Here is a 27,197-nt window from a genome sequence, read left to right as displayed (position 1 = left end):
CTGCTCAAAGCGCCTCTTGCCTTGATGCACTGGGTGCATCCATGCTAAACAACCCGCAACCGGTTGTGGTATTAATGCCTCCATACTTTAGTGTGGCCTTGAGGATTTCCAGAAAGCTTTTGACAAGGTGCCACAAAAAAGGTTGCTGCATAAGCTAAAGATGCATGGTGTTAAGGGTAAAGTAGCAGCATGCATAGAGGATTGGTTAAGTAATAGAAAGCAAAGAGTGCGGATTAATGGGTATTTTTCTGGTTGGCAATCAGTAGCTAGTGGTGTCCCTCAGGGATCAGTCAGCGTTGGGCCCACAATTGTTCACAATTTACATTGGATTTGGCTTTGGGGACCAAGTGCAATGTGTCCAAGTTTGAGAACGACACTTAAGATGAGCGGTAAAGCAAAAAGTGCAGAGGATACTGGATGTCTGCAGATGCAATACAATGTTAACAAATGTGACATTGTCCATTTTGGAAGGAATAACAGCAAAAGGGCATATTATTTAAATTATAAAATATTAAAACATGCTGCTGTGCAGAGGGACCTAGGTATCCTAGTGCATGAGTCACAAAAGGTTGGTTTACAGGTGCAACAGGTGATTAAGAAGGCAAATGGAGTTTTGTCCTTCATTGCTAGAGGGATGGAGTTTAAGACTAGGGAAGTTATGCTGCAACTGTATACGGTGTTAGTGAGGCCACATCTAGCGTATTGTGTTCAGTTTTGGTCTCCTTACCTGAGAAAGGACATACTGGCGCTGAAGGGTGTGCAGAGGAGATTCAGTAGTTTAATCCCAGAGTTGAGGGGGGTTGGATTACGAGGAGAGATCGAGTAGACTGGGACTGTACTCGTTGGAATTTAGAAGGATGCAGGGGGCTCTTATAGAAACATACAAAATTATAAAGGGAATAGATAGGATAGATGCGGGCAGGTTGATTCCACTGGCGGGTGAAAGCAAAACTCAGGGGCATAGCCTCAAAATAAGGCGAAGTAGATTTAGGACTGAGTTTAGGAAGAACTTCTTCACCCAAAGGGTTGTGAATCTATGGAATTCCCTGCCCAGTGAAGCAGTTGAGGTTCCTTCATTAAATGTTTTCAAGATAAAGATAGATAGTTTTTTGAAGAATGAAGGAATAAAGGGTTATGGTATTCGGACGGAAAGTGGAGCTGAGACCACAAAAGATCAGCCATGATCTCATTGAATGGCGGAGCAGGCTGGAGGGGCCAGATGGCCTACTGCTTCTCCCAGTTATTATGTTCTTATATACCTTTTCCTTTGGCCACCCTGAGAGCATTGGTCATTGGAGAGCTGGGAGAAGAGAACCTGCTGAGGAGGTGGTTCCCGGGCATCCAAATGCAATGGCCTGTCCATTGGGGTTGGTTCCGCAGGAATGCAGCGTTGATGCTGGTAAATGCAGCTTCATGGATGCATTGGTCTGGCGGTCCTTCCATTTGATGCGCAGGATTTGACGCAAACACCGCTGATAGAAATTCTCAATGATCTTAATGTGGTGTCGATAGGTAGTTCACGTTTCACTACAGGAGAGAAGGATGGTCACCACAATGACCGTATAAACCAGGACCCTGGATGTCATCGTGTGAAGGTGGGAAAAAAAGCCAATGCAGGAAATCTTTGACAATGACTGAATACATAAGAATGGAATTACATGACTTGTTGGAGGTGAGGGTGGGCAGGCAAAGGAGAAGGTTTTAAGAAGACGGTTGACAGTGGAGAAACAAAGCCTGGTGTTATCTTTACAGGGTGGTTCTAAGAAACAAAATAATTATATAACAGTTACAGCGCAACATTTTATTCTTCCTACTTTGTCATGTAGAAGGAAGCCTATGATTTTCTGCTATCTATTTTCTCTTCCTCCTGAATATTCACATGGATGATTGTACTCCTACGAGTCATTGTTCATGAGTCTTGATATGATGGTCTTTGCTGCCCTCCGATTAAAGAGTGGACTGTTGAGACTGATCCTGTCCACAGTAGACCTCTGATTGGCAACATCTCTGATAGTGCTACCTCTCAGCACTGCACTCCAGTGTCAGCCTGGAATACGTGCTCATGCTTTGGACTTGTACTTGAATCTACACGCCAATGACTCAGGCAAAAGGACAATCAAATACTCTGAGCTGACAATGACTTTGCTTTTTTTCAGAGCACTGTATGCATGGCTTTGTGGTGAGACATTATACAGAATTTTGCTATAGTTAGTTTTTAATAATATAGTTCCTGTATGCAAAGAAACCACACAGGTGGCTTTGTGGTTAAAAATATATTTTTGTCAAACTTTATTATAGTGAGTGCTTATAATAATATAATAAGAAGTCTTACAACACCAGATTAAAGTGCTCCGAAAGCTAGTGTTTGAAACAAACATGTTGGACTTTAATCTGGTTTTGTAAGACGTCTTACTGTGCTCACCCCAGTCCAACGCCGACATCTGCTCATTATAATTATATAGGTAGTGTCTCGGGGAATTGTGTTGTGGTGATAAACAACTCTATTTTGCATTACATCAGGGTAGAAGGAAAATTTAACAGTTTAGATGATTTATATCTGATCATGTATGTCCAGGAATGAATAGCAGGCTGGAGTAAAATTGAGGAACCTAAAAAAAGGAGACTAATATTCTCACTCATGGTGAGTTACTGATTCATATACTCTGTAACATATAGATTAGGACTTTTATATTGATTAGAAAAGTGAAATACTGTTATTAAAACTGTATTATCACAGTGTTAGTGATAACTTTGGGATCAAATTATGTGATTTTGCCATATTTTAGTGGTAAGCATTAGAATCATAGAATCCCGACAGTGCAGAAGGAGGCCATTCGGCCCATTGAGTGCACCGACCCTCTGAAAGAGCAGCCTATCTAGGCCCACTCCCCACCCTATCACTGTAACCCCACTTAACCTGTACATCCCTGGACACTAAATGGTAATTTTTATCATGGCCAATCCACCTAACCTGCATATCTTGGGACTGTGGGAAGAAACTGGAGCACCCGGCGGAAACCCATGCAGACACGGGGAGAGCATGCAAACTCCACACAGTCACCCAAGGCCGGAATTGAACCCGGGTCCCTGGCACTGTGAGGTAGCAGTGGTAACTACTGTGCCACTGCGCCATCATCCATGGCCTAAACTTAAGATTCCCAACCTTAACTTCAGATGGTTTGTGCATCTTTTAGGAGAGGGAAGGAGGTGAGCATGAGAAAGACTGGAAGAAAGAAAATGTAAAGGTAGACAAAGCTAAAAGATTGCTTGAGAGAGACAGAAATAATTATAGCCACTAACTTACAACAATGGTGCATATTATTTAGTGATCATATTGTTAATTTTCATTTAAAGAACAATCTAATAAATCATGGAAAAATCATCCTTTAAGAGTATCCTTATGACCTACCTCTTTGACCAGGAGCTGGAATGGCTCCGTTGGTAGAAAGCCTATCTCTGAGTTGGATGGCCCTGGTTTCAAAGTCCGACTTCCAAGACTTGTGATTGAGCATTCACACGGCTCAAAGCAAATTGTTACTCCTTGCAACATCCACATCAATCTCCAAGGAGAGAAAAGAGCGTGAAGATATGCAAAATAAACCTCTTTAATCAAACCCTAATATTTCTCCATGTGGCTTCGTGGCACATTTATAAGTTCAGAAGATATAGGAGCAGAATTAAACCCAGAATTAATTGGCCCATTGAGTATTCTCCGCCATTTGATGATGGCTGATCTCATCCTGCCTTAACTCCACCATCCTGTCAGTTTCCCATAATAAAAATTTGTCCAACTTCTCCATAAGTCTACTCACTGTCCCAGCATATATAACACTGGGGTAGTGAATTCCACAGAAGTAGTTTCTCCTCAATGCTATTTTAAATTTGCTACCTCTTATCCTAAGTTTATGACCTCTTGTTCTCGAATGTCCATAAGAGGAAGCATCCGCTCCACGTCTACTTTATCCATACATTTGGAACATTTTATTGCATCAACGGTGCCGTGCACAAGAACATAAGGGATAGAAGCAGGAGTAGACCATGCAGCCCATCGAGCCTGCTCTGTCATTCTGTATGATCATGGTTGATTTTAAACTTTCCCACCCTCTGCCCTTGATTTCCTGAGAAACCAAAAATCTGTCTAATCCCAGACTTAAATATGATTAGCAATGGAGCATCCACAGCCCTCTGGGATAGAGAATTCCAAAGATTCACAATCCTTTGAGTAAAGAAATGTCTCCATCGCTGTCCTTAAATGATCAACTCTTACCCTGGCACTGTGCAGTCATGTAAAAGATTCCCAGGCAGGAGAATCAGCCTCTCAGAGTCTATCTTGTTCAGCCCCTTCAGAATCTTGAAATGACATAATTTCTTATTATTCTAAACTCTGGAGAAAAGAGGCCCGATTTACTCAACCTCTCATCTTAGGACAACCCAGTGACCAATCTTGTAAATAAAAGCAAATTACTGCAGAGGCTGGAATCTGAAATGGAAGCAGAACATACCGGGCAATCTCAGCAGGTCGGATAGCATCTGTAGAAAGAGAGGGGGCCTAACTTTTCGATTCTGGATGATTTTTTGCTAAAGCTGGAGAGAACTGGAAATAGGGTTAGATTTCTGCTGTTGTAGGGAGGGGGGAGGTGAGGGCAGGGAAGCAGTGGGACTGGATAGAGGCCAGTGATAGGTGGAGATTGATAAAGAGAGGATTGGCAGAAAGATAAAGGGAATGTAAATGGCGTGATCAAGGCTAAGAAGATAGTCACACATTAAGGGAGCAGAACGTGTTAATGGTAGAACAAAGGTGAGCGGTGTCTCAAAGGACAACTAAGAGCTGGGAACAGATGGAACAGGTAGGGGGAAGGGGCACAATGGTGAGGGGAAAACAAATGGATGGAAGAAATGAAAATGAATTGATAGAAATAAAAATGGGGTGAAGGTGGAGGCGAGAGTTCACAATCGCAAGTTGTTGAACTCCATGTTAAGTCCGGAAGGTTGTAACGTGCCGAGTCAGAAGATGAGGTGCTGTTCGTCCAGTTTGCGTTGAGCTTCACTGGAACATTGCAGCAGGCCAAGGACGGACATGTAGACGTGAGAGCAGGACAGTTGAGTTGAAATGGCAAGTAACAGGAAGATCTGGGTTCTTCCTGCGGATGGACTGAAGGTGCTCTGCAAAGCAGTCACCTAGCTGTTTAGTCTCTCCAATGTAGAGTGCTTTGGGAGCAGCGAATGCAGTAGACCAGATTGAAGATGTGAAGAGCTACCGCACCTGAAAAGAGTGTTTAGGCCAGGGGTGGGCAAACTTTTCCGTGCAAGGGCCACATTCAGAAATTCACAATTCACAAAGGGCCGCATAGTATATTAAGTAAAATAATTACTTCACCCGGTTATGATTCTGGGCGCCTCATATAGAACATAGAACAGCACAGAACAGGCCCTTCGGCCCTCGACGTTGTGCCGAGCAATGATCACCCTACTCAAGTCGACGTATCCACCCTATACCAGTAAGTAACCCAACAGCCCCCCCGCATTAACCTTAAAAAAAAATTAAAAAAAAAAAAAAAAAAAAAAATTTTTTAAAAAAATTTTTTTTTTTTTTTAATGACTTGGTGGGCCGCAGAAATACCTTTGGCGGGCCGCATGCGGCCCGCGGGCCGTAGTTTGCCCACCCCTGGTTTAGGCCCTTGGTTGGTGAGCAGGGAGGAGGTAAAGGGGCAGGTATTAAACCTTCTGCGATTGCATGGGATGGCGCCATGGGAAGAGGGTGAGGTATTGGAGTTGATGGAAGTTTTGGGGCGGCACAGTAACACAGTGGTTAGCACTGTTTATTCACTGCTCCATGGTCCCAGGTTCGATTCCTGTCTTGGATCACTGTCTGTGCGGAGTCTGCAGGTTCTCCCCGTTTCTGCGTGGGTTTCCTCCGGGTGCTCCGGTTTCCTCCCACAGTCCAAAACTGTGCAGGTTAGGTGGCTTGGCCATGCTAAATTGCCCTTGGTGTCCAAGAAGTTAGATGGGGTTACTGGGTTACGGGGATAGGGTGAAGCTGTGGCCTTAAGTGTGGTGCTCTTTCCAACGGCTGCTGCCAACTCGATGGGCTGAATGGTCTCCTTCTGCACTGTAAATTCCATGGAGGAGTGGATCAGGGTATCCTGGAGGGAACAGTCCCTGTGGATTGCTGACAGGTGGAGTGAGGGGAAGATGTGTTTGGTGGTAGCGCCATGCTGGAGTTTACAGAGCTGGGGGGATGATTCTTCCATTGTGGAGGATGATAGGGTGAAAAGTGAGGACAAAGGTGTCCCTATCCTTATTCTGGGAGGAGGAGAAGGGGTGATAGAGGTGCAGGAGATGGGTCGGACATGATTGAGAGCCCTCTCGACCACAGTGGGTGGGAACCCATGATTAAGGAAGAATGAAGACATGTCAGCAGCACCGTTTTGGAAAACATCATCATCGGAACAGATGTGACGGAGGTGAAGGAACTGGACAAATGGGATGGAATCTTTGCAGGATGTGGGCTGTAGTTGAGGTAGCTGTGGGAGTCGGTGGGCTTGTAATGGATACTAGTGGACAGCCTAACTCCAGAAATGGAGACAGAGAGGTCAAGGAATGGAAAGGGATTATTGGAGATGGACCGCATGAAGGTGATAGAGGGATTAAAATCCCAAGCAAAAGTTTTCCAGGTGCAGACGGGACGATGAAGCGGCACCGAAACAGTCATTGATGTACCGCTAAGAGTTATGGGATGGGGCAGGAGTAGGACTGGAACAGGTAATGCTCCATTTACCTATTAAAGAGACGGGCAAAACTGGGATCCATACAGGTACCCTGAGCCACGCCTTTGGTATGAGAAAGTGAGACATATTCTAGTAAACCAATCCAGTTAACCTTGTTGTAGAATGTGTTCTCATTTTCAAAGAAGGGTTACTTGTGCATAACTCAAAAACCTATCATTAGCACATTTGCAATTCATTGTGAGGGCATGTTGAATCTGAAGTGTGGAAGAAAGCATTGTTTGCCAGATCTTGTCTTCCCTCAAGCTATTAAAGCTTTATTGTAGTTCTCTATCTGACTGCCCATTTAACGCTGCTATTTACATTTCCAGTGATGTGAAGACCAAAGACGAATCTACGGGAAAGGCAAAATGAATTCCATCACCATATTTGTGGAGGGAATGACCTGCAACTCCTGCGTGCAGACTATTGAGCAACAGATTGGAAAATTACAAGGAGTCTGCAAAATAAAGGTGGCTATTGTGCAGTTTGTTGAGTGCAAACTTCTTCTCCAATATTTTGGAGGATGATGAAACATTCCACGCTGCAGCATAACATATAGCTGAATAAATTGCATGGGGACTTGAGCATTATGGTGTATATCAATAAAACAGGTCTGCCACAGAAATTCTCTAAGCTTCCTACCTGAATTACTCTTATTAATTTAACAATAAGAAGTCTTACAACACCAGGTTGAAGTCCAACAGGTTTGTGCGAATCACTAGCTTTCGGAGCACTGCTCCTTCCTCAGGTGAATGAAGAGGTGGGTTCCAGAAACATATACATAGACACAGTCAAAGATGCAATACGATACTTTGAATGCTTTGAAACAAACCTGTTGGACTTTAACCTGGTGTTGGAAGACTTCTTACTGTACTCTCCCCGGTCCAACAGCTGCAGCAGTGGGCAGCACGGTAGCATTGTGGATAGCACAATCGCTTCACAGCTCCAGGGTCCCAGGTTTGATTCCAGCTTGGGTCACTGTCTGTGTGGAGTCTGCACATCCTCCCCGTGTGTGCGTGGGTTTCCTCCGGGTGCTCCGGTTTCCTCCCACAGTCCAAAGATATGCAGGTTAGGTGGATTGGCCATGATAAATTGCCCTTAGTGTCCAAAATTGCCCTTAGTGTTGGGTGGGGTTACTGGTTTATGGGGATAGGGTGGAGGTGTTAACCTTGGGTAGGGTGCTCTTTCCAGGAGCTGGTGCAGACTCGATGGGCCGAATGGCCTCCTTCTGTACTGGAAATTCTATGAATCTCCACATCATAATTTAACAATGCACAGGGAACAGAAACCTCAATTTTTGCATGTTTCCATTTGTTGAGAAAACATCCAGAGAGGAGGCTGCAAGTTATTGAGAAGTGTTGAGTAAACTTATTGACGCGAAGCAGTGGTTGGATTGGACTGAAGCTGTTCAGTTGGCTTTGTGCTACAGCAAATGAACTGACAATGTTTAAAAACATTCTACATGCTCTTTGAAGCCCCTGTAGCAATTTGGCACATGATATTGCTCGGGAATGTAAGTTTGAAATAAAATTAGTGGGTTATTAAAAAACCGCTAGCGTCTATTTGTTTAAGAACAACTTGTGTTAGACAAATTATGAATTTGTATTCGAAGGAACGGTTATGTAACTGGAGATAATGCTGTCAACGTATATATGAATTTTCAGAAATCTTTGAGCGTTTTACCTCACATCCTCGTAGTCAAATAAACGCAACCAGGTGGTTGGAAAGTTGGCCAATAATTGAGTGTTAGAACGGTTTGCAGAATGAACGGAAAGGTTGGAGATGTAATTTACAGTGGATAAATGTTAGGTCAAATGCATATAATGTATGTACTTTGGATTTTATAAAAGAGTGATGATCTAAGCTTTCCACTTGGATCTGTTACTGTTGGATATGAAAGATTCTGACAGTGTATTGCAACATTAACTTTAATTATGTATTCAAAGGGCACAGAGGCACAATCGTTAGCACAGTTGCCTCACCGCGCTGAGGACCCGGGTTCGATCCCGGTCCCGGGTCATTGACTTTGTGGAGTTTGCACATTCTCCCCGTGTCTGCGTGGGCCTCATCCCCACAATCCAAGATGTGCAGGGTAGGTGAATTGGCCAAGCTAAATTGCCCCTTAATTGGGGAAAAAAAATAGGTACTTTAAATTTAGAAAATAAACTATGTATTCAAATGTTTTAGTGTGTACCTTGATTTTCTGTCCAAATTGCGAGTACAGAGGCTAGGCTGACAGCAAAAATGGGTGCAGATGAATAAAATGGACAGGGTAAGTTTCTACAAAACACTGGTTCAGATACATATATGGTGTGTGATTTTGGATACTTTCTTGAAAAGGTATTAAAGTCTTAAAGTCGACAATGCAAGGTCACCAAGATGATATCAGTATTGAAAAACTATAATTATGAGGAGATTCTTGAAATAACAAGGATTATTTCTATGGACATAGAGAAGGCCAAGAGAAGATTTATTAGAGGTGTTTAATGCTTTTCTTAATTAAACATGAAAAAAATATTCTGGAGAGTCAATCATGGGGAAATCATCAATTTATCATCATTCATAGAATCATAGAATCCCTACAGTGCAGAAGAAGGCCATTTGGCCCATCGTGTTTGCACCGCCCCTTGGAAAGAGCACCCTACCAAGGCTCAACCTCCACCCTATCCCCATAACCCAGGAACTGTACCTAACCTTTAGTCCATTTAGCGTGGCCAATCTACCTTACCTGCACACCGTGGGAGGAAATCGGAGCACAAGGTTAAGAGGTGACCTAATAGAGGCATACAAAATGATCAGAGGGTTAGATAGGGTGGACAGCGAGAGCCTTCTCCCGCGGATGGAGGTGGCTAGCACGAGGGGACATAGCCTTAAATTGAGGGGTAATAGATATAGGACAGAGGTCAGAGGTGGGTTTTTTATGCAAAGAGTGGTGAGGCCGTGGAATGCCCTACCTGCAACAGTAGTGAACTCGCCAACATTGAGGGCATTTAAAAGTTTATTGGATAAGCATATGGATGATAAGGGCATAGTGTAGGTTAGATGGCCTTTAGTTTTTTCCATGTCGGTGCAACATCGAGGGCCGAAGGGCCTGTACTGCACTGTATCGTTCTATGTAAGGAGGAAACCCACGTAGACATGGGGAGAAATTGTAAACGCCATACAGACAGTGACCCGTAGCTGGAATTGAACCCGGGTCTCTGGCACTGTGAGGCAGCAATGCTAACCTCTGTGCCACTGTGCTGCCCTAAATCCGCACTAGTGAGGAGCGGCTGGAAGCAACCCTGGGCCTCCTTCTGCACTGTAGGGATTCTATGTGTAGGAACATGGATGTTTTGCCCCAGAGACCATGGTATCTATTAAAGCAAAATTTGATAAATATTTGGAATAGAGGAAGGTACATCACCAAGGGGAGAGGCAGTGTGACAAGTTTGGATTTAGTTTGGATTACTCCAACATGAGAGTTCGTTCAGCCAGGATGGGCTGGAGTCTGCGCTAGGAACTTGTACACTTAAAAGTTTTTTTGAAGTTCGGTTTTAAATGCCTGTTTGCCTTTTTGTGCCTGTTATGGATGGGAATCTTTCAGTCATACTGCCATTCCATAGAATTCCACAGAAGAGTACAGTGACCTTGGCGTTGATGCATGAACCGTGATTTCTTTTGTGACTTTTTCTCTCTGACCTTTTGAAAGCCGTGCAACTCTGTTTTCATTTGTATGATGCCCTGAGCCTTGTGATTTTGGGCGGTAATAAGTTGCCATCTGTATTTGTCTTTAATTGGGCGCTATTAGGAAAGGCAGTCCAAAGTCCCCTCAGACCTTTAAGAGCAAAGTAAATATCCTTGCGGGCACAAAGTGCAAAAGGTTACGGTTTACAAAAAAATAACATTTTGCTGTTGTTTTTAATGGGAGTGGCATTGTGTGTCCAAGCTATTGTGATCAGGCAGGTCATTGCAGGAGAAATTAAAAGCAATAAGTATAAATCTTCAAGCAATGTCAGAGGCAGTTAGCTATGTCAAATGCCCGAGGAAATACAACTGAGGGTTGGGTGCTTTTAGAATTTATGGCAGGCATTCTTTAAACTGTATCTAAAGTTGCTTACCAGATCTTAACAACTGACGTTTAAAAAATGGAATTGATTTGTACTTTGGCCATAAAGTTCTCAAATGATCAACTGCAAATTACCTCTCCAACAATCATATCATTGTGTTTTAGGGCCTGCATTGATTGGTGCTTTTCGCATTACAAATTAGCCACAAATCCAGTGAAGCCAGTTGGATTGTGAACATAATGGCTCAAAGAAGATAGTTCAAGTTTCACTTTTGTGCTTTCTCAGGTCATTTGAACTACTTATTTATGTCACTGACAAATAAATCTGTACATGCTGGAAATCTAAAGTTAAAAAGCACAAGTGTTGAAAAGTACTGATCTGTACCTTAAAAGAAAATGCATTCATTCCAGGTGCAACCCTTCACCAGAACTAGCCAAAAGAGTTGTTGAGTGGTCTTTGGTGAAAAAAATTCACTTGAAACCATTATACTCCACAGGAAAGCTTTGTACTAATATTAAGTGCTGCCGAAGCTGCTGCAGGGAGGGAATGCTCGAATATTTAATCGAGAACTCAGTTCTCTAACTGTGTAGGTGGACTTGGTCTCTGTGGCAAACCTGGCTGCAAGCAGAATGTTGGGTTGGGTAGGTTGATTCAGCAGATTAGCTACATTCCTTCTAGCAAGAGGAAAATTTTGCTCTGTGTGAAGCAAATGTATGCTTTATTACCTTTATCTTAATATATTTTGAATAACCTCCAGAATGGGAGTCGAGTTAAATGTTACACTTTAGTTTTAAAACAAAACATGTGGTTGTTCATTTACAATGGGTTAATGTACTGGATCTTTCAGAGATATTAACCTAGGTATTGCGTAGTTTACCCGAGTTCAAAAATCACACAATGTCTTTCAGTTCTGTGGGAGGATTTAAAATTAATGCAGAATCTTATTTTTGCCATATCGGCCATCCAAGCCTGCACCGACCATGCTGCCCGTCTAAATTAAAACTCCCTACCCTTCCGAGCACACTGACCAGTGTGATATGATGAGATGTTTGGCAAGAGATCCATCCCTCCTAATTGATCAGTGCTTACGAAATCTTGTATGTTGCCATACTTTAAGAATGTAGTTATTAGTTCAGGTGGTGGCCATTTCCAGAAATATGTAAACAAAGTAGCTGCTGGTTTAATAATTAAACACGGTAGGAGGTGGATAATCAGTTCAAATAGAGTATCGGTGGCATAGAGTAACAGGAGTTACTGTTTCCTATTCAAATTACAGTGGCCTGATGTTGTAGTCATGTTTCCTAATGTTCAAATGGTTGTACGTATATTCGTACAGCATAAGATGGTGGTTTGTGAATCATTATTTCGATTGGATTTCTGTAGACCCAAGATTTCAGGATTTGCCAATGGTGCTGTGTATTTAACAGTTAGCGGCATGCCAGTTTAAAAACAAAATCTTGTTTCAGGGGATGTGGGCTTCGCTAGCTTGGCCAGCATTTGTTGTCCATCCCTAACTCATAGAATCATAGAATTTACAGTGCAGAAGGAGGCCAATCGGCTCATCAAGTCTACACCATTTTGACTCAATGACAATGAATGAATTGCAATATATTTTCAAGTTAGGATGCTGAATGAGTTGGAGAGGAACCTCCCATGTGGTAGTGTTCCCATATATCTGCTGCCCTTATCCTTGTCCTAGCTGGTAATGGTAGTGGGTTTAGGAGGTGCTGCCTAAGGAGCTTTGGTTAGTTCCTGCAATGAATCTTGTAGACGGTATACACTGCTGCTACTGTCTGTGTTGGTGGTGGAGGGAGTGAATACTTGTGGAAGGGGTCTCAATCAAGCAAGCTGCTTTGTCCAGGTGTCAAGCTTCTTGACTGGTGTTGGAGCTGCACCCTTCCAAGCAAGTGGGGAGTAATCCATCACACTCCTGATTAGTGCCCTGTAGGTGGTGGACAGGTGTTGAGGAGTTAGGAAGTGAGTTACTTGCTGCAGGATTTCTAGCCTGCTCTTGTAGCCATGGCATTTATATGTCTAGTCCAGTTAAGTTTCTGGTCAATGGTAACCTCCAGACTGTTGATAGTGGGGGATTCAGTGATGGTAATGCCATTGAATGTCAAGGGACAATTGTTCGATTCTTTTTTATTTATTGGAGATGGTCATTGCCTGGCACTTGTGTGGCACAAATGTTACTTGCCCTTGTCAGCCCAAGCCTGAATATTCTCCAGATCTTGCTGCATTTGCATATGGACTGCTTCACTGTCTGACGAGTCGAGAATGGTGCAGAACATTGTACAATCACCAGCGAACGTCTCCACATCTGGTGTTCTATTGGAAGGAAGGTTATTTTTTTTAAAAAATTTGTTTTTATTAAAGTTTTTCTTAAACAGAATTTTTACATAACCAGTGGAAAAAAAAGAAGAATGAACAAAACGGTGGCTATTTTCATTATACACAAAGAGAATACCCCCCCCACCCCCCTGATTGCTGCTGCTGCTGACATTTTAACGCTCGCCTAGAAAGTCAAGGAACGGTTGCCACTGCCGGGCGAACCCCAGCAAAGACCCTCTCAAGGCAAACTTTATTCTTTCAAGACTAAGAAACCCAGCCATGTCACTAACCCAGGTCTCCGCACTCAGGGGTTTTGAGTCTCTCCACATTAACAAGATCCGTCTCCGGGCTACCAGGGAGGCAAAGGCCAGGACGTCGGCCTTCTTCACTTCCCGCACTCCCGAATCTTCTGACACCCCAAATATCGCTATCTCCGGACTCAGCTTTACCCGAGTGTCCAAGAACTTGGACATAGCCTTTGCAAAGCCCTTCCAGAATTCTTTAAATGCCGGGCATGCCCAGAACATATGGCCATGGTTTGCTGGGCTTCCTGAACATCTTGCACATCTGTCCTCAACCCCAAAGAGTTTGCTCATTCTTGTCATCGTCATGTGGGCCCGATGTACCACCTCAAACTGAATTAAGCTGAGCCTGGCACACGAGGAGGAATTCACCCTGCCTCGGGCATCAGCCCACAGGCCCTCATCTAGCTCCTCACCCAGCTCCTCCTCCTACTTGCCCTTCAGTTCCTCCACTGGGGCCTCCTCCGCCTGCTGCAGTTCTTGGTAGATGTCCGACACCTTCCCCTTTCCTACCCAAATGCCAGAGACCACCCTGTCCCGTATCCTGCGAGGGGGCAGCAACGGAAATGTCCCCACCTGTTTTTTGAGAACGGCGCGGACTTGGAGGTGTCTAAAGGCATTTCCAGGGGGCAGACTGTATTTCTCCTCCAGCGCCTTCAAGCTAGGGAAAGTCACATCTATGAACAGGTCTCCCATCCTTCTAATGCCTGCCCTGTGCCAACTTTGAAACCCTCCGTCTATCTTGCCCAGAACAAACCTATGATTATTTCGTATCGGGGTCCAAACTGAGGCCCCCTCCTACTTCCTGTGCCTTCTCCACTGACCCCAGACCCTCAGTGCCGCTGTCACCACCGGGTTGGTGTATCGTGCCAGTGAGAACGGCAGCAGTGCCCCTAGTCTGGTGCCTTTTGCATGATGCCGCCTCCAGCCGCTGCCACGCCAACCCCTCCAAAGCTCCTCTCCATCATCTTGAGTAGGAGTTCTCCTAGTCTCTTCTGACCCCTAGCGTGAATCACGAAAAGTTCACTTTTCCCCACGTTCAACTTGTACCCCGAGAAACTCCTGAAGTCCCTTAAGATCTGCATGACCTCCCCCCATCCCCTCTAGCAGGTCCGAAATATACAGGAGCAGGTTGTTTGCGTAGAGCGAAACCCGGTGCTCCCCCCCCCCCCCCCCCCCCCCCCCCCCCCCCTCCCCCGGCCTCAGCGCTATGACCAACTGCTCAATTGCAAGGGTAAATAGTAGCGGGGGTAGGGGGCACCCCTTCCTCGTCCCTCGGTGTAGCCCTAAAATACTCCGACCTCAGCCGGTTCGGAGACACACTTGCTATGGGGGCCTGATACAGTAGTTTGACCCACCCTATGAATCCCTCACCAAATCCAAACCTACTTAATGCTTCCCACAGGTACTCCCATTCCACCCGGTCAAAGGCTTTCTCTGCATCTATTGCAGCTACTACTGCGTCCCCTCCTTCTGAGGGCATCATGATAATGTTTAGGAGCCTCCTCACATTTGTGTTCAGTTGCCTGCCCTTGACGAAGCCTGTCTGACCCTCATCAATCACTCCCGGGACACAGTCCTCTATTCTAGCAGCCAAAACCTTGGCCAGCAGTTTGGCATCTACGTTTAGGAGCGATATCGGTCTGCAGGACCCACATTGTAGCGGATCCTCCCCCCCCCTTTGAGGATGAGCGAGATGGAGGCCCGCGACATCGTCGGGGGGAGGGTTCCTCTCTCCTTAGCCTCGTTAAAGGTTCTTAGCAGGAGTGGGTTCAGCAGCTCCGAGAATTTCTTGTAGCATTCTACAGGGTAACCGTCCCGTCCCGGGGCCTTGCCAGACTGCATACTATCCAGGCCCTTAACTATCTCCTCCAACCCAGTCCCGGGGCCCCCAGTCCCTCTACCAGATCCTCGTCCACCCTTGGGAACCTCAATTGGTCCATAAATTGCTTCATCCCTTCCCCTCCCACCGGGGGTTCTGACTCGTACAGCTTAAAATAAAACTCCTTGAACTCCTGTCTGTGCGGAGTCTGCACATCCTCCCCGTGTGTGCGTGGGTTTCCTCCCACAGTCCAAAGATGTGCTGGTTAGGTGGATTGGCCATGATAAATTGCCCTTAGTGTCCAAAATTGCCCTTAGTGTTGGGTGGGGTTACTGGGTTATGGGGATAGGGTGGAGGTGTTAACCTTGGGTAGGGTGCTCTTTCCAGGAGCCGGTGCAGACTTGATGGGCCGAATGGCCTCCTTCTGCACTGTAAATTCTATGAAAAGACTTTGTTGATCTTCTCTGGGCCCAAGACCGTGTTACCTGTCTTATCCCTAACTCCCCCAATTTCCCTGGCCGCCTCTCTCCTCCGAAGTTGGTGCGCCAGCATCCTACTAGCTTTTTCCCCATACTTGTAGACTGCCCCTTTCACCTTCCTCAGCTGTGCCTCTGCCTTCCCTGTGGTCAACAGATCAAACTCCGCCTGCAGTCTCCGGCACTCCTTTAGCAGCCCCTCCTCGGGGGTCTCCGCGTACTTCCTGTCTACTCTGAGTATCTCTCCCACTAGCCTCTCCCTCTCCGCCCTCTCGCTCTTCTCTCTGTGGCACCTAATAGAAATTAACTCCCCTCTAGTAACTGCCTTCATAGCCTCCCAGACCGTAGTCGCTGTTAGTCTGAGACCGCAATGGCCAAATACTCGACCCCCTCCACCCTTGGGATTAATGCCCTGCTCAACACAAAAAAGTCAATCCGAGAGTACACTTTGTGAACGTGGGAGAAAGAAGAAAACTCCTTTGTCCTTGGCCGAGCAAATATCCATGGGTCCACGCCCCCCCATCTGATCCATTAACCCCCTCAGGACGTTGGCCGCTGCCGGTCCCTTTCCCAACCTGGACTTAGACGGTCCAAAGCCTAAAGTCAACCCCCATTATCAAATTATTTGACTCCCAAGTCATGGATTTTACCTCGCATGCGCCTCATGAATGCCACATCATCCCAGATGTTCACCAGCACCACCCGGGCCCCCTGCAGCTTGCCACTCACCATAATATACCTGCCCCCTTTGTCCGCCACAATATTCGCTGCCTCGAAAGCCACCTGTTTGCTAACCAGGATTGCCACCCCCCTGGTGTTCGAGTCTAGCCCCGAATGGAACACCTGGCCCACCCATCCCCTCCTTAACCTCGTTTGGTCAGTGAGTTTTAAATGCGTCTCCTGTAGCATGGCTACGTCTGCCTTTAATCCCTTTTAAGTGTGAGAACTTAATGTGTGTGCCCTCTTGACCGGCCCGTTTAGACCCCTCACATTCCACGTGATCAGCCTGGACGGGGAGTTGACCCCCCCCAGGCCAACTAGCCATCTCCCTTTTTCGGCCAGGGCCCAAGCCTCCTGCTCACTCAAGTCCTCCCATCGGCAGCTCCCCATCCCAACTCTCCATCTGTTGCCAAAAGTTGGCTCCCCTTCAGTCAGCAAAGCAGCGCCCCATTCCCCAAATCCCCCCGTTAAGCCCCCACTTAACACTGATTTTCTCCCCATTACGCTTCCATAAGTTAGCTGACCCCGGCCGCTCCCGCCTCTATCTTCAACCTTACTGTTGTCTCTTTGTTCGGGCCCCCAACCTCCCCTCCCCCAAAAGGTAAGAGCGAGAGAGCCAACCAGATTATTCCCGAGTAACAAGAAACAGCCCCCCTGGGCGTTACTCCGCCCCTAGAAGAAAGAACGACTCCCCCCACCTGGCGAGGGCCCTAACCGTCGGGCCACACTTCCGTCTCTGGCTGAGCTCCGCCAGATCAGAGAACGTGGCAAAGGGCCCAGAGGGTGAAACAACAAACGAAAAGAACGACTCACCATCATATAGCCCCCTCCAGCCCCCTCCCCCAGTCCCCTCACAGCATCAGTTCTGCTTCCAATCTCACGTCTGGACAACACCCGGTTACACATCCCCACCAGGGCTTTTCGCCATCGTGTAGCTGCCCTTTAGCTTGAGTCCAGCTTTTCATGCTTAATAAATGTCCACGCCTCATCCGGCGTATCAAAATAATGGTGCCGGTACTGGTACGTGATCCAAAACCTCGCCGGATGTAGCAGACCGAACTTCACCCCTTTGACTTGGAGGGCGGCCTTAGCCCGTTTGAATCTCGCATGCCTCTTATCCAGTTCATCTCCCAGGTCCTGGTATATACGAATCTCACAGTTCTCCCACTTACTGCTCTGCTCCTTCTTTGCCCATCGCAGGACACGCTCCTTATCTGTGAAGCGGTGGAATCTTATCACCATCGCCCTCAGCGGTTCGTTCGCCATAGGCTTCCTTGCGAGGACTCTGTGCGCCCCGTCCAGTTCCAAGGGCCGTGGGAAGGCCCCCGCGCTCATCAGCGGCCCCAGCATCATGGTCACATACGCGCTCTCATCCGACCCCTCCGCACCTTCGGGGAAGCCCAGAATTCGCAGGTTTTGTCTCCTAGACCTGTTTTCGAGGTCATCCAGTCCCTCCTGCCATTTCTTGTGCAGGGCATCATGTGCCTCCACCCTGACCGCCAGGCCCAGGATCTCATCCCCATTGTCAGAGACCTTCTTCTCCACCTCTTTAATAGCCTTCTCCTGCGTCTTCTGAGTCTCCACCATCTTTTCCATAGAGGCCTTCATCGGGGCCAGCATCTCCGTCTTCAGCTCTGCGAAGCAGCTTCTCAGGAACTCCTGCTGCTCCCTCAACCACTGGGCCCACGCTGCCTGGTCCGCGCCGGCTGCCATCTTGTCCTCTCGCGCCTGTTCCACCTGCTTCACCGCAATTGCTTTCTTCACGGTCCCACTCCTGGTCCCCTCCATGCAGCGATGAGGGGAACCTCTCCAGCGCCCCTTGCTACGCCGGGAATCACCACCGAAGTGCCGCTACAGCTCTGTTAAAGGGCCCAAATGTCCGATCTCGGCGGGAGCTGCAATATGAGCGACCTATCCGGACATGGCCACTACCGGAAGTGGGAAGGAAGGTCATTGATGAAGCAGCTGAAGAAAGTTCGGCCTAGGACATGACCATGAGCAACTCCTGTAATGATGACCCAGGTCTGAGATGACTGACCTCCAACCATCACAAACATCTTCCTTTGTGCTGGACTCCAACCAGCGGAGAGTTTTCCTTCTGTTTCCCAATGACTCCAGGTTTGCTAGGACTTCTTGGTGCCATATAGGATCAAATACTGCATTGATGTCAAGGGCAATCACTCTCGCCTCACCTCGCATTCGATTCTTTTGTCCATATTTGAACTAAGGCTGTAATGAGGTCTGTGTGCCCTGGCAGGACACAAACTGATCATCAGTGAACAGGCTATTGTTAAGTAAATGCCACTTGATAGTACTGATGCTGACCTGTTCCATCACTTTACTGATGATTGAGAGTAGATGATAGGGCAGTAATTGGCTAGCTTGGATTTTCCCTTTTTCTGTACAGAACACACCTGGGCATTTTTCCACATCGCCGCATAGATGCCAGTGTTGTAGCTGTACTGGAACCGCTTGGCAAGTTCTGGAATAGTACTATTGCTGGAATATTGTCAGGGCCTTTGCAGTACCCAGTGCCTTCAGCCATTTCTTGATAGCACGTGGAATGAATCATATTGGCTGAAGATTGACATCTGTGATCTGAGGGCCTCAGGAGGAGACTGAGATGGATCATCCACTTGGGACTTCTGGCTGAAGATTATTTCAAATGCTTCAGCCTTGTCTTCTGTACAGATGTGCTGGGCTCCTCCATCATTGAGGATGGGAGTATTTATGGAGCCTCTTCTCCAGTGAGTTGTTTAATTGTCCATCACGATTCACTGGATGTGGCAGGACTGCAGAGCTACGATCTGATCCTTTTGTTGTTGGATCGCATGGCTCTGTCTATTACTTGATGCTTATGCTGTTTGGCACACAGCTAGTCCTGTAGCTTCACCAGGTTGACACCTCATTTTTAAATATGCCTAGTGTTGCTCCTGGCATGTCCTAAGGCACCCTTCATTGAACCAGGGCTGATCCCCTGGCTTGGTGTAATGGTAGAGTGGGGATATGCCAGGCCAAGAGGGTGCAGATTGTGGCAGAGTACAATTTTGTTGCTGCTGATGGCCTACAGCACCTCATGGATGCACAGTCTTAAGTTGCAAAATCTATTCTGAATCTATCCCATTTAGCATGATGGTGGTGTCACACAACATGATGGGGGGGGTATTCTCAATGTGAAGATATGACTACCCCTCCACAGGGACTAGGTGGTGGTCACTCCTACCGATATTGTCATGGACAGCATGGTAGCACAGTGGTTAGCACAGTTGCTTCACCGCTCCAGGTTCCCAGGTTCGATTCCCAGCTTGGATCACTGTTTGTGCGGAGTCTGCACGTTTTCTCCGTGTCTACGTGGATTTCCTCCAGGTGCTACTGTTTCCTCACACAGTCCAAAGATGTGCAGGTTAGGTGGATTGGCCACGCAAAATTGCCCTTTGTGTCCAAAAAAAAGGTTCGAAGGGGGTATTGGGTTACAGGGATAGGTTGGAAGTGTGGGCTTAAATGGGGTGCTCTTTCCAAGGGCCAGTGGTGACTCGATGGGCCGAGTGGCCTTCTTCTGCACTGTCAACTTTACGATTCTGTGACAGTTGCATCTGCGGGAGGCAGGTTTGTGAGGATAAGATCCAGAATGTTCTTCCCTGTTGTTGGTACCCTCACCATCTGTCAGACCCAGTTTAGCAGCTATGTCCTTTAAGGCTCGCTCAGTAATGGTTCCAGCGATGATGGACATTTAATTCCCCCACCCAGATTGCGTTCTGTGCCCTTTTCCACTCTCAGTGCTTCCTCTGTGGTGTTCAGCGTGGAGGAGGACTGATTCATTAGCTGACAGCAGATGGTATGTAGTAATCAGCAGGAGGTTTCCTTTCCCATATTTGACCTGTTGCCATGAGACTCAATGGGGTTCCGAGTCGATGTTGAGGACTCCCAGAGCAACTCCCTCCCAACTGTATACCATTGTGCCACCATCTCTGCTCAGGGATGGTGATATGGGTGTCTGGGGCATTATCTGTCAGGCATGTCAGTATGACTGTCAGGCTGTTGCTTGACAAGTCTATGAGCGTGCTTTCCCTATTTTGCCACAAGCCCCCAGAGTTTAGTAAGGAGGACTTTCCAGGGCTGACAGGGTGGTTTCCAGTGCCTTGGTCGATGCTGGGTGGTCCGTCCAGTTACTTTCCTTGTTTTTAAATTGACTTTGTAGCGGTTTGAGTGGCTTGTTAGGTAGGCCAATTCAGAGGGCAACCACATTGTTGTGGATCTGGAGTCACATGTAGGTCATAGAATCATAGCATTTACAGTGCAGAAAGAGGCCATTCAGCCCATTGAGTCTGCACCGGCCCTTGGAAAGAGCACCCTTGCTAAGCCCACACCTCCACCGTATCCGGGTTACCCCACCTAAACGTTTTGAACACTAAACGCAATTTAGCATGGCCAATCCATCTAACCTGCACATTGAAACCGGAGGTCAGGTGAGGCCTATAGATTTCCTTCCCTAAAGGACATATGAATCAGCTAGGCGTTTGCAGATGTTGGTTCAAAATTGAATTGCCTAATACACTTACTGAAGAAATGATTTGTCACTGATTAGGCTTGCATGTAAAGAATAGCCATGTGATTTAAGTAGAGGAGATTTGTTTCAAAGTAAAAGTGACCTCTGCTGAATAATGAGGTGAAAACAGCATGCTACTTTTTGATCTGTTACCCCATGAGAGAATGGAGGGAGTGAAATAAGGCCTTGCCTTATTCAAGCTTTTTATCGCGATATTCGGGGTCCAATGCAAATGCTGATCAATTTTTTTTGACTATTAGGATTTTTTTCCCATGAAAAGCAAAATAAATTTTGTCTTCCTGTCCACTGACTACATACCATATACTTGAACTCACATCATGTCTGACTGCTATCAAACTGGTTTTGATTCTCATTCTCTTGGTTTGTCCCAAGACGTCTTGTGTCTGTAGCTTGTGGTTTCTACAATAGCAGGTTCTGTGGCTATGGGTGAAGGAATTATTCCCCTTCTGTTGTCTCGGTTCATGTTTGCTTTTTTTCTCTCTCTCAACTATTTTCCTTGGTTCTGACGAGTATTGTGCCTCACTTTGTGACCCAGTTTGTATTGAGCAAATTTGCCATCCGAGATATGCCTGAATCTAGATCATCAAGTCATCCATCAAGAATCAGTACAGCTTTCTTTGTACCGTTTCAATATATAAATTAGCCTGGTAGCATTGTGGATAGCACAATTGCTTCACAGCTCCAAGGTCCCAGGTTCGATTCCGGCTTGGGTCACTGACTGTGCGGAGTCCAACAGGTTGAAGTCCAACAGGTTTGTGCGAATCACTAGCTTTCGGAGCACTGCTCCTTCCTCAGGTGAATGAAGAGGTGGGTTCCAGAAACATATACATAGACACAGTCAAAAATGCAATACGATACTTTGAATGCTTTGAAACAAACCTGTTGGACTTTAACCTGGTGTTGGAAGACTTCTTACTGTACTCTCCCCGGTCCAACAGCTGCAGCAGTGGGCAGCACGGTAGCATTGTGGATAGCACAATCGCTTCACAGCTCCAGGGTCCCAGGTTTGATTCCAGCTTGGGTCACTGTCTGTGTGGAGTCTGCACATCCTCCCCGTGTGCGTGGGTTTCCTCCGGGTGCTCCGGTTTCCTCCCACAGTCCAAAGATGTGCAGGTTAGGTGGATTGGCCATGATAAATTACCCTTAGTGTCCAAAATTGCCCTTAGTGTTGGGTGGGGTTATGGGGATAGGGTGGAGGTGTTGACCTCGGATAGGGTGCTCTTTCCAAGAGCCGGTGCAGACTCGATGGGCCGAGTGGCCTCCTTCTGCACTGTAAATTCTATGATAAACATTCCACTTTATATCAATAATCTGAAATGTTTGCGGTTGCAATTAAAATAAACGTAATTCCAAATTATTTTGATTTGTCTTGTTGAAGGAGCACCACAAATCAAATGCTGCATTTATTTGCAGCATTCTCTGATTGAAACCTTGTCTCAGACAGAGTTCATGTATTAACCATACCCAGTACCTCTCCCATCACCCATGGCACCTTCCCATGTAATCGCAGAAGGTGTAACACCTGCCCCTTTACCTATTCCATGTTTAGCATTCCAGGCCCAAAACACTCATTCCAGGTTAAGCAGCGTTTCACTTGCACCTCTTTCAATCTGGTCTATTTCATTCGCTGCTCCCAATGTGGTCGTCTCTATATCGGAGAGACCAAACGCAGACTGGGTGATCGCTTTGCTGAGCATCTTCGGTCTGTGCGCATTCAGGATCCTGACCTTCCTGTTGCTTGCCATTTTAACAACAAACCCTGCTCCCATGCCCACATGTCTGTTCTTGGCCTGCTGCAATGTTCCAGTGAAGCGCAACGCAAACTGGAGGAACAACACCTCATCTTCCGGTTAGGCACACTACAGCCTTCCGGCCTGAACATCGAATTCAACAACTTCAGATGATCAGCTCTACCCCATCTCGACCCATTTGTTTTCATTTCATTTTAACTGCCTTTTACCATTTCTTTCTTTCCTGCACTTTTCCTGCACCTTTCTGTTCTTTGCTTCCCCCTTCCCCTCCCCCCACACCTACAGTTCATCTTCTGATGTTAGTTTCCCTGCTGTTTGATTCACATCTTTTGTCCTCTCTGGGGACTGCCATTAGTACTCTTTCCCCTTGGTATCTGTGGCCATTAGCACCCGGTTTCCCTGGGTTTCTGTGGCTATGACTCATCTTTCATTCTCACTCCACAGTATAAATATTTCCCACTCTCTCTGTCTGTTAGCTTTGACAGAGTCATCGGACTCAAAACGTTAGCTCTTTTCTCTCCCTACAGATGCTGCCAGACTTGCTGAGATTTTCCAGCATTTTCCCTTTAATTTCATGTATTAAGGATCACTTAGTTTCTGTGAAGGTTAGTCTGACTTGTGAGTTATTCACTTCACAAAGGTCCCAAGTTACTGGGCAGTGCTGTCAGCTGACACCAGCTTGATTGGAGTGGAAGTACCCTCACTGTCTCCAGTACCCTCAGACCTGGGAGAAGAATAAAAACAATCTCTTAATTACTCGCCAAACAATAATTTTTATTATCACAAATAGGCTTACATTAACACTGCAATGAAGTTACTGTGAGAAGTCCCTAGTTGCCACATTCTGGCACCAGTTCGGGTACACAGAGGGAGAATTCAGAATGTTCAAATTACCTAACAGCACGTCTTTCGAGACTTGTGGGAGGAAACCGGAGCACCTGGAGGAAACCCACGCAGTCACGGGAGAACGTGCAGACTCCGCACAGACAGTGACCCAAGACGGGAATCGAAAATGGGATCCTGGTGCTGTGAAGCGACAGTGCTAACCACTGTGCTTCCGTGTAGCCCGCGGCTGCTATACCTGTGCTATAAGTATGCGTATGAATACTAGATGATGGAAAGGTTAGACATGATAGTGGTGGGTATAATTCTCCTTGCCTCCATGTGCTACCTCTTCAGAAGTACCTTCCTTCCTCAATTCCCCTCCACCATCCCACATTAGCTGTTAATTTAAAAAAATAAATTTAGATAAATAAATAAAATAAAATAAATTTTTCCCAAATAATAGGCAATTTAGCGTGGCCAGTCCGCCAACTGCACATGTTTTGGATTGTGGGGGCGAAACCCATGTAAACCCGGGGAGAATGTACAAACTCCACACAGGCGGTGACCCAGAGCCGGGATTGAATCTGGGACCTCAGCGCTACGAGACAGCAGTGTTAACCACTGCGCCACACTGCCCTCAAATTAGCTGCTTATTAATGGTCACTTTTCTTGATTCCTTTTTCTTTTCCACCGTCCATCTCCATCAGACATTCGCAGTTCAGATTCAGTATGATGTGTGCTAGATTTTATCCAGAAATTATGGTTCTACCACCGACAGGAGCCTTGGTAGCAAAACTATATCTCTTGTACTTCCATAAATCTCTATCCTCATCTCAACTATTCAAAATACACATTTAACTTTGTTGTGGGCCTGTATTCGGAAGGATATTTCTGGAGCACAACAATAACTTGCGCCCGGCAATGATTGTATCTTTATACTGATTAGTGAGCTGTCTGAGTGATGCTGGTATTGAATTAGCGTTTCAAACCCTGTATATGTTGCATGATTCTGTCCTTGTACAATTTTAGCCTTGGGATAGTATTAGTCTTTTCAACACATGCTATTCAATCTTAAATCATCACTAAATTTGATTTTTTCCGCATGAGTCATTGATTTATATTGGGATCTTCAAACCTAGAGCGTAGCTTTGGGTTCGTTAATTAGATTTGTAGCCTCCGTGACCAGACAAATCAAATAACCGCCTGCCTTGTTAAGCTTGAGGAAAAGCTAGGAGATAATATTGTGACTATTGTGCCCTAGTTAATTATTTTATTGCCATAAATTATAATTAAAGCCTGGCTTGTAATCAATTTGTGATTCAATTATTTGTAGTTATTACCATGGAGATGTTGAAGCCAGACCCTATTACTCCATAAGAAATCGATTTAGAGCGACCACTTTGTAAATAAGGGCTGTAGAGCACTAAATAAGCCCAAGAAGGGATGAGGTATGGTGAAGTTCCTCTATTGCGGTTTGCGAATACTGACTTTGAAGCAAAAGTCCTCTGAACAAAGTTTTCTTGCTGGGCTAAAGTGTCGAACTATTTTAATTATTATTATTTCCTAACATTATTTCCTAATGGTTATGATATTTTCAAGCCAGTTCCTCAATGCCAAATACTGATTTTGTAAATGGACAGCAGTGATTCAAGAAGGGCACCTTGAGGGCAAATAGGGATGGGCAATAAATACAGGCCTATCCAGTGACGCGCTCAGCCCATGAATGAATAATTGAAAGAAAATCCTCTTCTGTGTGACACAAAGTTGCATGGAGTAAGCAGGAAACGGATGCTTATTGTTTCTTTTTGTGGTTCCTCTTTTTCTTTTCCCCTACGAATTCTGGTGGACATTTCCACAGGCACAGTCATCCCTTCACTCCCTCACACAAGTAGATAGTCTTCATGTGTGAACTCCAATTTTGACTCTATTTGATTAGACTGGGCATCCATGAATAAAGTCTCAATTTCTTTTGATATCCCATCTGTAGCATCGTTTTGAAGATTGAATTTTCTTTCCAGCATTGTTTTCAACTGTTTTATATCGTTAAGCTCATTGCTTGCGCTTTGATTATGTTCCATGTGTTTGCCAGTGGCTCCAGTGTCAGTTCGGGCATCCAGTCCTGCCCTTGTCCCATGCTCATGCACTTTCCATCCGATGTCACTAGTTGGTGATCAGAATTCATTTCTTGCCTTCGCCTTTTAACTGTTTACGTCAACCCTCAGTCTGACTTTGAGACTGAGGACAGCAAACTCAGGAAAAAAACAAGAATTGAACTTCCTTCTTTGCCTGTATCGCATGGTCACACTTATCTGTGTCTTTATCTAATTTTGTCCTTTGAATTTTGAGGACTTCATTTGTGTTCTGTGCCAGATTAAAATATGTGGGGTTTGTGATCAGCTACCCCCATGGCCACAGTAGATGCAAGACCAAAGCAGACCTATACGACTGCAGCCTGAAACAAGATTTCGAGCACTGATTCCGTCTCTTTTCCCAGCTTTGTTCTGATCGGGTCGAACAACATTCTCCTTGGTGTGCTACTGAATTCTGAACTTAGTTTGAAACCCCATACCTAGTCCTTTCGGGACATCCCCAATTACATCCCAACTACCCCTAACTACCCCTCCGTTCCTGCCAAAAGCTGCATTCACCGTGAGGCTTATTTTCTCAAATTGCAATCCCTTCCGACCGACCCCCTCTGCTCCATTTTGCACAAACTCCAGATTGCCCAGAATGCTCTGACTAAATCTTAGCAGTAACAAAGTGAACCACAACGACTGTGTTCATCTGTTGCAGAGCCTTCAGCAATTACATTCTGCAACAGTAATTAAACTGATTTGTCTTGTCACTCCTCCAAAAATCTCCTCAAAGTGTACTTCTTTAGCAAACATTTTGTTGCCTCTCATAGTTTACCCCCCAATTTGGTATCCTGCAGTGTTCCTCTGTAGCACCGTGGGATGTTTGTAATGTGAATGATGTTGAATAAATGTTCTTTTTTTTTAATAAACAATTTTATTGAGGTAGTTTTTGGCTTTATAAACAGATACAGACATCATCAGAAAGGAAGCAAAAAAAGGCAAAAATGTGCAAACATCCACGTACTTTCAATACTTCCATCGTACCGTATTGAACAAGCCCGCTCCCCTCCCACCCGTACTACCCGCCATATTTTCCCTCCTACTCTACTCTACCCCCCCCTCCCCCCACCCCCCTGCTGACGCTCACTCTCCCGCAAAGAAGTCAATAAATGGTTGCCACCTCCGGGTGAACCCCTGCACAGATCCCCTCAAGGCGAACTTAATTTTTTCCATCCCCAGGAAACTTGACATGTCCGCAAGCCACCACTCAGTCTTCGGGGGCTTTGAGTCCCTCCACGCCAATAATATTCGCCGCCGGGCTATCAGGGAAGCAAAGGCCAGCACATCGGCCGCTTTCTCCCCCTGGACGCCCGGGTCTTCCGAAACCCCAAAAATTGCCACCCCTGGACTCATCACCACCCTTGTTTTTAGCACCTGGGACATGACCCCCGCAAATCCCTCCCAGTACCCCCTCAGCTCAGGGCATGCCCAAAACATGTGCACATGGTTCGC

The 27,197-nt window shown here is 46.0% G+C and overlaps 1 protein-coding gene across 3 annotated transcripts in view; it reads left to right on the top strand.

Moving 5' to 3' along the window:
- Positions 1 to 27,197, top strand: part of atp7a (ATPase copper transporting alpha) — a 144,011-nt gene that overhangs the window by 30,858 nt on the left and 85,956 nt on the right. For all 3 annotated transcript variants that reach the window (XM_038774531.1, XM_038774532.1, XM_038774533.1), the window contains exon 2: positions 7,097 to 7,237. In XM_038774531.1, the coding sequence (XP_038630459.1) occupies positions 7,136 to 7,237 (102 nt within the window). In that variant the 5' untranslated portion in view covers positions 7,097 to 7,135. The remainder of the gene's footprint in view (positions 1 to 7,096; positions 7,238 to 27,197) is intronic.

Source organism: Scyliorhinus canicula, chromosome 17 (assembly GCF_902713615.1).
Source record: "Scyliorhinus canicula chromosome 17, sScyCan1.1, whole genome shotgun sequence".
Taxonomy (NCBI): Eukaryota; Metazoa; Chordata; class Chondrichthyes; order Carcharhiniformes; family Scyliorhinidae; genus Scyliorhinus; species Scyliorhinus canicula.
Note: the sequence above shows the minus strand (reverse complement) of the source record. Positions and strands in the feature narration are given on the sequence as shown.